The sequence below is a fragment of the Cimex lectularius genome, unplaced genomic scaffold, assembly GCF_000648675.2.
Source record: "Cimex lectularius strain Harlan isolate CLEC.00 unplaced genomic scaffold, Clec_2.1 scaffold24, whole genome shotgun sequence".
NCBI classification, from domain to species: domain Eukaryota; kingdom Metazoa; phylum Arthropoda; class Insecta; order Hemiptera; family Cimicidae; genus Cimex; species Cimex lectularius.
The window spans coordinates 1445530-1457822 of NW_019392666.1; the positions used below are offsets into that span (position 1 = coordinate 1445530).

At 32.3% G+C, this 12293-nt stretch overlaps 1 protein-coding gene across 1 annotated transcript; it reads left to right on the forward strand.

Annotated features, from left to right (window-relative positions):
• Positions 1-160: 160 nt before the first annotated feature.
• LOC106674441 (cullin-2) lies at positions 161-11617 on the forward strand. The gene is made up of 16 exons (XM_014407164.2): positions 161-466; positions 531-689; positions 3848-3953; positions 4607-4701; positions 4772-4878; positions 4973-5154; positions 8188-8354; positions 8413-8644; positions 8701-8871; positions 8932-9147; positions 9203-9349; positions 9445-9522; positions 10614-10680; positions 10784-10983; positions 11055-11270; positions 11333-11617. The coding sequence occupies exons 2-16, from the start codon at positions 571-573 to the stop codon at positions 11459-11461; spliced, it is 2232 nt and encodes a 743-aa protein (XP_014262650.1). The 5' UTR covers positions 161-466; positions 531-570; the 3' UTR covers positions 11462-11617.
• The last annotated feature ends 676 nt before the right edge of the window (positions 11618-12293 follow it).

Below are 12293 nucleotides of genomic sequence, written 5' to 3' on the forward strand. Positions count from 1 at the left end.
CATTTTTTAACGATAAATTATTACAACTAGTTGATTTCTATGCGTGGACTCTTAAAATCTAAAAAATGAAATTTTGTAATTTGGTGCTTACTTGATCAACTTTTTTACCCGTGGCGATGACGCAATCTGATAATATCAACATCGAAAATGTGAAGATCGAGACTGGAAAAGTGAAATCGAGAGGTTCACATTAAGCTTAAAGTTTTCTTTTATTATTTTTTTTCCTCTGAAATAAGCTATAGGGCGATAAATCGCAAACCGCTTCGGTTATATTTAAAGTTAACTCGATGCGAGTCTAATAGCTAAGGCGCGGGCTGTTTTTATTTTTAGTTTATCACATAGGAAAACTTGGCATTTGTACAGTGCTTGATTACACAGCATTTGTATATTTACTTGGATTGAGAACAAATTACTTTTTGCTTTGGTATTTGATTGTTCAAAATCCTTTGAGAGATATGAAAAATTGGTAATTTATTTAATTTAAATGTCTTATTGTTGATTTTTGACGTTTATAAAGGGTTATTTTTCAGTTGTGATTATGATTAGGACATTTTTAAAGGCTATCCCAAAATGTCTCTGAAACCCAAAAGAGTAGATTTTCAAGAGACTTGGACAATTCTGCAGGAGACAGTCAAAGGCGTTATTACTCTTGGAAATGTGCCACATTCGACATGGAGTGATAGATTTAGGTATGTTTTTTCAAATATATATTTACTTTATACTGTATGAAAGTGGGAAGTAAAATGGGTAATAAAAGAAATATTTATACACGACCACACAGGACATGATTTTTTTGGTCGTGAATAATTAAAGGTGGTTATGTAGGGAGTAATGCAGTATCATTCTATTTTTTTGGTAGATCAATGCTCTTAGAAAATTGAGGTAAAATACAATGGTGGATGAACTTGCAAAAACCACTGTATATGATTTGGCAAGAATTTGTCATTTCATTAAGACGGGCATCCATAATTATCACTCAATTTGAGTTTGTTCAAATATATATGTATACAAATTACTGTACATGTATACAGTTGTACAGCATGCTGCTTTGGCTGATTAACATTTGCTATCTCATCTCCACTTGTAGCATAGAAGAAAATGTGTTGTACTTAATCAACTTCACAGAGCATGTGGTTGCAACAATTAAAAATAACATTGATTAAATCATTATTAAAATTAAATGAGATATAACAATGGAGAATGCACTGCAATGTCTGAAAGGAGTATGCATACCGTCATCCTTCTCTGTATCATTCCAATTTTGATATATGTTATGGTAATGAGGGTATTAGGAAGCGGGGTTTGTGTTCCCCAGGCACTGCAGCTTTCTGGCTTATTGTACCTTCCTTGCTCCCTAGTTCACTACAATAGACTCAATCCTTCTTAGAAGTATGTCATTGCTACAATTTCATTCCTTAGGTTTTTTCTGTATGTTAGGTTAAATCTTCATTGCTCCAATTTCCGTTGCTTTGTATTCAAAGATGATATGGGTGGCTGTTTTCTCCTGCTCATTGCATAATCTGCAGATGGGATCATATTTGTATATGCCCATGTGGTGTAGATGTTTTCTCAGATGCCATTGACCCATTAATACTCCTCTGATTCTAACCCTCTTTAACTGTAGCAGTGAGTTTGTCAGTCTTGGTGAGGGTTGGTTCATCATAAGTTTACTGTGTCAGCGCTGCTACAGTGTACCCATTTCTCGTTTTGTTTTATTAAGATCCATTCTATGATGGAGGATTCTCTATTTGCTTTTGTTATCCCACGTATAGGTTCAGGGCCTATGTATAGTCTTGCAAATCCTCCTCTGGCCAGTGCATCTACTTTTTCATTACCCAAAATTCCCCTGTGCCCTGGCACCGAAGATATCATCAGGTTGTTGTGCTTCCCCAGGTTTTCAGATTTTGGATGCATTCAATGACTAATTTTGATGTAATTTTTTTACATGCTAATGCTTTAATAGCTGCTTGGCTATCCACTCTTATGAGTATGTTTTGCCAGTGTAACCTTTTTTAAGATTTTCTAGGGCTCAAGCGTTGATGGCATGTATTTCTGCTTGAAAGACCGAAGTGTACTTCTCTAATGAGTAAGTCCATTGTTGTAAAGAATGGTTCCAGGATCATATAGTCAGTCCCCAATTCTAAGAATGGATGTTAAATTTTATTAATTAAGGTTGTGTGCATAAATTGTTTAGCTTCTACTAAATTTTATTGTTTTTGGAGCCTAAATGAGCTTTTCCTTGCCTCTACTTGTATAAATGTTTCCAGTGGAAGTAAGTTTAGCAGGGGTTTCTAGTACACTTGTAGGGGTTGTTCTCATTGCCCCTGTGATACATAGGTTTGCTAATCTTTGTATGCTGCCTGGTGATTGAGTAGCTACTTTTTGTTGAGCTTTGGCTCACCAGATTAATGATACATAGGTTATTTTGGGTCTTATTACTGCCATGAATATAATGGGCCATTTTCAGTTTTAATCCCCCAAAGTTTGTCTAGGGTTTTGGTATATGTACCACTGACACAAATTCATGCATACTGTAATTATCTCACCACAATTGTACATCTCAATAAAACTAATTTAAATTGGTCCAATGATATCAATCACTAAAACATCAATTATTTTATTTATATATTTTTAAACAAACAATACAAAAAAAATTTCTTTTTGCCTTTTGTGTACAAGTTGATTGGGGCTTCAGATTATTTTTGTGGAGAAGGTTTACAATTCTTAAATGTGCAGATGAATAACAATGCATTTCTAAAATAGACTGTAGTATAGTATTGTGTTCTCTTTCTTAATTATTTTTAGGTTTAACCATTGGATAAATACTTAAATACGAGTTGGTAAATGTAACACATTATCCTGAACATAAATAAAATTAAAGTTTAATGTAATACAAATAAAGTATACAAAAAAAATTTAATTCAATTTTGTGTAACATTTAGAAACTGTTATGTACTGATTGTGAGATGTTGTCTGGTGTGATGTAGGTTTAGAAAAACAGTTGAAAAGCATCGATCTATATTGAGATCGCTCCAGGGCATATTCACCATTGTGTGGTGGTTAAGTCTCCGATTTGTATTTGCCACACTAGTGGTTCTGGGTTCAAATTCCAGCATAGCCCTTGTACTTTTATTTTTGAGAATGATTTGAAAAAAGTATTGTAAAATGGTTCTGACCCCTTGTCCATGGCACACAGTAGGTAGTTGGATGTTAAACCTCCACATATGAAAGAAATTAGTGTACATTATTTTTAATTTATTTAGAAATCGTGAGATGCGGTCTGGTGTGATGTAGGTTTCAGAAAAACATTTTCTTTATCGTGCCAACGTTTCGATCTTTATTGAGATCATNATAAAGAAAATGTTTTTCTGAAACCTACATCACACCAGACCGCATCTCACGATTTCTAAATAAATATCGATTAACGGTCACTAATCACCACACATTATTTTTAATCACAAATAAGAAAATATTGTGAAGTATCTACAACTGTAATAAATAAGTTATAAATAATAAATAAGTGTTTGTGATACTTTCTTTCATTTTTCTTTAACCAGATATGTACACAAAGCATATGGCAATAAACCATTTGTAAATGGCAAAAACATAAACATTTATGATGGCCTAATACTTGCATTGGATATTGGTAATTTAATTGTTAATTTTGGACTACTGCCAAGCCTGGTTGCTTCAACACTTTTTAAAAATTGTTTCCTATATCATTGTAACTTGTTACATTAGTAGATAGTTGTAACATACTTTAAATAAATAAATAAAAATTATTAAAAAATATATTTCATATTTAAATGACATTATAAATATATGACAATTTGTATTTGTTTTCCAGTGATGTGTACTCATTATGTGTTGCCTATCCAGAGCCTTTAGCAGATCGTCTTTATCAGGAGACAAGGCAATTTCTTGACAACCATGTTAAGTCACTTCTTCAGCAAGTTAGTAAATAAAAATTAATAGTTTAATTTATCAATTTTGGCATTTGTATGGTACAATTAGTTATATAATGTATTGCTTGTGCATGAGTGTGCGCAATCAATAGTAGGGGATATTTGTATTTTATTTATTGGAAATATTTTCAGCTGTTTCCTTTTTATTTATTAGTACCTAATAAAATGTCAACTCAAAAGCCTTACATAAACACTTTATAAGAACAGCAATTTTACTTATCTTTTACTTGCTCCAGCCTTCCAGAAGGCTCCAACCTGACTCCTTGTCTTCCTCTTATAATAAAACTTTAGATTTTGAAGAATTAAACCTCATTTTATTTAAACTAGCCGAATTTTGCATGTCACTCATTACTGACCCAGTTTCTGCCCCTAATTTCAATGTTTTGGTTCTCAACTAATATCAGTAGATCATCTGTAAAAGTCACCAATTTTACATTTGAAGTTATGTATATTTGTTCGATATAATAATGAGTCATACAGAAAACCCAAAAAGCGGAACCATAACTAGAACCCTGAGGAAAAACCTTTTGAGTATTTTCTTGTGATGTCGTTGATGTTGATGATGAAAAAGTTGTAGAGTTAAAATTATTATAGTAAGATTAAAAGCAACCAATAAATTTATGTTGTGCACTTAATTTTAGGTGACAGGAGCTGGGGAACAAAATCTTCTACGAAACTATCAAAAAGCATGGAATGAATACTACCAGGGTATAAATTACTTACATCGGCTTTATCTGTAATACATTTTTCCACTAAAACTAAATGAGATTGTAGATTTATATAGTAATTTAAAAACATATTTATAGCTATTTAAACCAGCAGCATATAAAAAAGCAAAAACTATCAGAGGCTGAAATCATATATGGCAATATGACACAAGATAGTGAGGAGCAAATGGAAATTGGGGAATTAGGTAAAGTTCTAACATAAGCCAGGTTTTATGTAACAATAATTTCCTTACAAAATACAACCCCCCACACACAGATATATGTTTACACAATTTTTAGGTCTAGAAATTTGGAAAAGAAACATGATAGAGCCTCTCCAGGAAAATTTAGTCAAACTGCTACTTGAAGGAATTCATCAAGATAGGGTGGGTGATGCTCAATCAACAGCTTCAGAGATAATAAAGGGTGTCATTCAGTCATTTGTCAGTGTTCAAGAATATAAAAAGAAGGATAACTTGGAAGTGAGTTTTAGTATATGTTAAGCAATTTTTTTAATGGCAATACAAAATAATACTTTTTACTTCTCAATAAAAATATTGCAACACTTGAATATATCTGGAAATATTTATTTACTTTTAATGAACAGTTTTGATACTCTGACTTCAATAACGAAGGTAAAAGAAGAAAAAAAAAATCATTGATTGCCGAATTATGAATATTTCACTATCTACGATTTACAAGAAACCATAGTGAACCAGAGGGATTGTACAAGAGTCAGGCTAATTAATGATATAAAGTCATAATGCACAGTTCAAATTGTTGAGAATGAGTTTTTACAATGTCCAGTTATTATTAATACAAATGGAGGATCTCTGTGGTGAAAGATTGGAGTTAAATCCCTTTAAGTAGCTAGAATATTTTTGAGTGTGGCAGATGATTTATGAGAACAAGAATGAAACGGTACTATATAATTATCCGGATTTGTTTTCTTTTATCACATTAATTGAAGGAATAATTGTTTGTTTTGTACAATTTTTCTAAATCAAAATTCCTTTCATTGCAGAATAGTTCAGTCAGAAAATATCAGTAACTAAAGGGAAAAAAGTGTTGCAATATTTTTAACAGGGAGGTTTTTTGTTTTGGTTTTTGGCTCATACTCTTAGAGGGACTTAGAGGATCAGCCCCTTGGCCAGTCTGTGCTGTGTGCTAGGGGTCCTGACTCCCGAATTAGAGAAGGCAACTTGGCTCTTGGGACAGGCCAGGCTTACCTTTGCTAAGACGATTTTTGAATGCCTGTACCGAGTCGTCTTCAACATGTTTCACTCATGGATGCGATCCCTCGGGAAGGATTTGCTTTGTTGAGGCCTTAGGGAGGGCTGGACTGTCGCTGAGGACTGTGCTTTAGCTGGGCAACCAACTGACACCCCCTAGATCCTTCCGGCCGTACTCGTCCTCGACGATCTGGCTAATTTGCCCAAATCATGTATACTGCCATACATCTAACATGCTAAGTTCATAGAAGTGAGAAATAGATAGGCCAGATTTCTACAGACGGGTCCAAGATAGGCGATAGTGTGGCATGTGCCATTTATAATGAGGGGATATACCGCCTTCTGGTAGTTGGTCTCTCATTGCAGCATATGTATGGTGGAAATGTAAGCGATTTGGCACGTTCTCGGGGTGGTGCTGTTTGGGCTTTACAACAGTTTCTTTGCTAGAAAAATATGCTGAGCTGGAGCACCTTGGTAAAATGGTGGTTGTTGTCTAGATTCCTGACACATAGGCCTGGAGGGTAACAAAAGTGTGGACAAAGCGGAGAAACTAAAACCCTCCAACAGAACCTGATCAGGCCCTCTGATACTAAGCTAGCAGTAAAGAATATGATAAAAAAAAAGATGGCAGCGTCTGTGGGCAGGGTTGTCTTGAGAGACTTTCTTTGTCAAGAGCACTTTAGATGCCCCTAGAGAACCTGAACCAGAAACAAGCAATCGTCCTTACCCGATTGAGATTAGGTCATATGCGGTTGTCACATGGACACCTGCACATGCTTTGGCCCAGGAGCCCCTTATGCAGAGAAAGGTTGCTAGATGTGTCTCACATAAGTAGCTTGTCATGTTCTGGCTCCTTACAGAGCTTGTGTGTAGGTATAATATTGTGAGTAGGACTATGGAGAAATATATTGAGTACTCCATCGACTAATCAGAATGAGTGTTATATATGAAAGTATTTATTTGTGACTATTTTGGTTTCTGGATTTGTTTAGAAACACATTTTCGTTATTTGTGTGGTGATTAGTGCCTTTTAATCGATAATTATTCAGACATTGGCACGATAAAGAAAATGTTTTTCTGAAACCTACATCACACCAGACCGCATCTCACGATTTCTGAATAATTTTCGTTATTATTGAAATAAAGATAGAATCGTTGGCACGAAAAAGAAAATGTTTTTCTAAACCTATGTCACACCAGACCGCATCTCACGATCTCTAAAAAATCATTAATTAATGGTCACTAAACACCACACATGAATTTATTTGTGCAGCTGTCTTATTCAATATAGATGGCATTAGGCTAGATTATAGTTTGCATGCGCTGGGGGGCTAAAATGACGTAGCTATTGACAGCTCCCGTTGGAGCTTAACCCTAAGGTTGGAAAACAGCGATCTCCTGGGTATCTGCCTTGCGACTCAACTACCTAACGAGGTAGGTATAGACCCTAGAGTCAGCACATCGAAGAGTGACAATCCTTCATTGTGAAAGTCATACAGAATATTTTTAATTCTTTGACCAAATATAAGAGTTCCTACAAAATACACCAAATGGAAATCAACCAAAAACCGATTCAATATACTGAAAGGGTATCTAGATGGATAGACCCTCCAGTACTCTCCACCATTCACCATAAGCAGGTTTTGCCCAATGGCACACTAGTGACGAACTTAAGGGTTAAATAATTCAAGCGTTTTGGCCCTCTAACAATTTGTGAAACATTCCATGTTATAATTCATTACTGCAGATGATGCTACACAGTAATAACAGTGTGAATGTATAAAATAGCAGGAAAAGGGTTGACCTATTCAACTTTACTATCTTATTATACATATTAACTTTGTAAATATGATTATTCGGAAATCGTGAGATGTGGTCTGGTGTGATGTAGGTTTCAGAAAAACGTTTTCTTTATCGTGCCAACATTTCAATCTTTATTGAGATCATCTTCAGGGCCTGGGATTTACAAACATGGTTTAAATTTAACAAATACATGTAGGATGTGGAAAAAAGTGAATTTATACAATATACAAAAAAATATTTTTTTATATTCAATCGAAGTATTTCTACTCACTCCAAGTATTTGTTTTCTGTGAAAAATGTACCAGACTGCATCTAACATTTCCGAATAATCATCGACTAATGGTCACTAATCACCACACATTTATAAATATGATGGAATAATGTCAATGTTTTATGCATATGATTCTGCCTCTCCACCTTGTTAAACTAACTCATTTAAATTAATATAATTTTTATATATAATTTTTAAAAAAATTACAGTTGTATAGGACAATTTTTGAAAAACCCTTCCTTGAGGCAACAGGGGAATACTACCGAAGGGAAGCGAGCAAGTATTTGCAGGAAAGTAATGTTTCTCAATATATGGAAAAAGTCACACAGAGATTGAGTGAAGAATCTATGAGAAGTCACCGATTTATTCATTATAGGTAATACAAATTTTGTGCAAATTTTTATTTGCAAATAAGATTTATATTTTTCTTATAGCTCACATGCAGCAGTGACAGCAAAGTGTGAAGAAGAAATGGTAGCAGGCCACCTCAGTTTTTTGCATAGTGAATGTGAAGCAATGGTGACAGAAGAAAGAAAGAATGATCTTAGGAACATGTATCCTTTACTTCATGCTGTGTCAGGAGGGCTTGGAATATTAGTGCAACATGTTATGTCTCATATTAAATCGAGTGGACTTCTTGCCATTAGTGGGCTATCTGGGGATAATGTATGTTACACTCTAAAAATAAATAAAAATTACTAATTACTTTATTTTGTAAATAGATGCATATACAGTTTGTCGAAAGTATGCTGGAGGTTCATAAAACGTACAAACAACTTATTCAGGATGTATTTGCGAGTGATCAAGCATTTATGGGTGCATTAGATAGAGCTTGTTCTTCTGTGATAAATTACAGGATCAACCCTAAGCAACCCTGCAAATCGCCTGAACTTGTAATATTTTTGTTTACAATTGTATCAATTTATATCTAATGTCTTGTATTGTAATTTTAGCTAGCAAAATATTGTGATACACTCTTAAAAAAATCTTCAAAAGGAATAACTGAAACAGAAATTGATGACAAATTATCTAATTCTATAACAATATTTAAATACATTGATGACAAAGACGTTTTTCAAAAATTTTATTCACGCATGTTAGCACGAAGACTGATACATCAACAAAGTCAATCAATGGATGCAGAAGAGTCTATGATCAATAGATTGAAAGTAAATTTCTAATGCTCTTATGATTTATATGTGTACAACCATTATTTTATTGCAGCAAGCATGCGGATATGAATTTACAAATAAACTCCATAGGATGTTTACAGACATGTCAGTCTCAAATGACTTAAACAATAAGTTTAATGCATTCCTTAAGCATGATAACATCGAGTTAGGAATTAATTTTTCCATTTCAGTTTTACAGGTAAACTTTCATTTTGATTAATGGATTAATTGGTCTGAACTAGAAAATAATTTAAAAGAGGATATCTTTCATATTAACGTACTACCAATTTCCAGGCTGGTGCTTGGCCTCTGGGACAGGCAAATGTTACATCATTTCAGCTGCCAGAAGAACTTGTAAAATCGGTCCAGATGGTAATTTTGTCACATACACAGTTGAAACATTGTTCTGATAGATGTTATATTTATGTTTTGAACACCAAACAAAGATTGGAAGGCTAAGTACAAAATAACACAAAATATTGATTAAAATAGTATCTAACTAAGCAAACAATTTATGTGATTACAATAGTACTAAATTTTTTTTATTCATTAGATGCAGCATTATACGTTTTACATTCATTATATACTCATTACTTATACATTTAAAATATTTTAACCAGTGAGCAGAAGTAACTAGACTGAAAATAAAGTTTTTATGATTATTCATTCACTGAAATTAGGATTCTGTTTAAAAATGAATCATAAAATTCAGAATTTGTCCTATAATAAAATTTACTTTGATTTAAATTTAATAAAACTTAATAATCAAAATACAAATTAATGAGATGATAATGGTAGGTGTACTTGCGAAAACATGCAAACAGAGTTAATTATTATATAATAATTTTTTAAACAATTAAACATTAACAATTAAAATATTAGTCTATTTTTTATTTTTTTAAATTAAATCAGAGACTGTCAATATAATAATTTTCTTTTTTTAAGGTTATTAGATAGATAGATAAAGTCTTTTATTGTCATATACACATAATAAATAAAATAAATTTAACGCCTTATAAATTTCTTTCATATTGCGGGGTTGTTGTTTGTTTAAGAACAGTAAATTAAATATTACATTAAAGAGAAAATAAAACTATTAGAGATCCGGTACAAAAGTACAAAATAAAATAAAAATAAGTCTATATGAGCATTACTCGGGAATCTTCAACCAATTCATGGGCGCATATATATATCAACAATTACTCGCATGCTCGCTTACAGTCCTGCAAAATTTGGCGTAGTTTCCAAATAGATATTCAATTAACTCTTGTTCAGAGAAATTTGCTTCATTGAAATGCCTCAGTCTTATTTATTTATTAACATACTTTGCAATGAAATGTATGACAGTTTCTAATTCCTGAACATTGCACATAGGACATTTTTAAAGTTATTATTAATAATTTAAATTTATGTTAAGGGTATCAAAATAGTTTTAATGTTTAAAGTATATAATTAACTTGTAGTTTGAGAACTTCTACCACAACCATTTTAGTGGGAGGAAGTTGACTTGGTTACATCATTTGTGTCAAGGTAAACGCTTAATTCTTCTTCTTTTTACTGATATTTTTGTTATTTTGGTTTGTAAAACTCAATTCAAAATAAACAAAAACTTGAACTGTTTATATATTTTCAGGTGAGCTGAAATTAGGTTATCTAAAAAAGCCATACATTGTCACAATGCAAGTGTTCCAAATGGCCATACTTTTATTATTTGAAAACTCTGATTCATTTACCTGTGAAGAAATCCAAAGCACACTTCAATTAAATAGTGATCAGTTCAATAAGCATATCACAAGTCTGATAGACTGCAAGCTCCTTTTATGTAGCTCAGAGGCAATTATTTTTCTCTGTTACTTTTTTTATATTAATATCTTCTTTTTAAAAAATCAATTAATTTTATCTAGAACATAACTGCAGAAACAACGCTAACACTAAATAAAGATTATAGTAACAAAAGAACACGTCTCAGAATTAGTACAGCGATGCAAAAAGAAACACCACAAGAGATGGAGCAGACGGTAACAGCAGTTGATGAAGATAGGAAACTGTATCTTCAAGCCGCTATTGTTAGGATAATGAAATCTCGGAAGGTTCTCAGGCACAATGCACTTATTCAAGAAGTAATTTACTTTTACTTTTATATTTTTTGTATTTTTTCTAACATTTTTTCTATTTTCATTAGGTATTAAGTCAATCGAAAGCATTTGCTCCTGCAATAAGCATGATTAAAAAATGTATAGAAGCTCTAATTGATAAGCAGTATATTGAACGCACACCTAATTCTTCTGATGAGTACAGCTATGTTGCTTAATGTATGTAATCATACATAAAATATGAACTATTTGAAGCTGGGGGGTATTAAAAAAGTGGAGCACATTTAATATCATATACAATGAATTGTAAATAAACTGTGTTGATTGAAATATTTAACATTCAGTGTATGTTTCATACTTAAATAAATTAATTATTACTTTTGACCTTCAGTTTGAAATAATTTCTTCTCAATTTTAATAATTAACAAAAAGGAAATTTTTATTTCCTCCCATTTTCATATTGAAACATTAAAAACAACGAATTTACTAACACAATATTTTATAAATTATATTTTATTATACAATATTAATTAATGTATAATTGAGAAATGTTAATTATAAAATTGAGGTAATATTGAATGCGTACACATTTTATTTTAAGATTGTTAATAATCAAGAATTTTCAGAAAAACTTGCCACTCAAGCAAGAATAAACAACTTAGCAACTCTTCTTATGAAAAATTAAGTTAAAATATCTGCATATATTAAATTATATTTATAATCTTAAAATAAATTGAACAAATTAATTATATTTGTCAATGTAAATAAAAATTGTTTATTTAAATACTGTGTCAGTATACAAAAATACGTGATAAATAATGTATTATTGCATTTTCTTCCCTTAACTTTAAGTAACTTGTAAGCAATAAGGTGTAGGACGGATTCCTTATACACATCAGCATGATAAATAAAGTTGAAGTTATAAATGGGCTGTCCCAGTGTTAGCATATTCATTCAGCACACTCAGAATGTATCTTCCGAGAAAGTTGGAAGGTAGAGGACATAGGAGGAGTTGGAAGGTGAGGTCTGCTAAAAATAGGAAAGTGCTCT

Excerpts from the sequence above, each read along its gene's own strand:
- LOC106674441 (XM_014407164.2), top strand. The coding sequence starts at position 571 with ATGTCTCTGAAACCCAAAAGAGTAGATTTTCAAGAGACTTGGACAATT. Across the intron at positions 4,702-4,771 it reads TACTTACATCGGCTTTATCT|CTATTTAAACCAGCAGCATA; the intron begins GTAATACATTTT and ends ACATATTTATAG. Across the intron at positions 9,523-10,613 it reads TTGTAAAATCGGTCCAGATG|TTTGAGAACTTCTACCACAA; the intron begins GTAATTTTGTCA and ends ATTAACTTGTAG.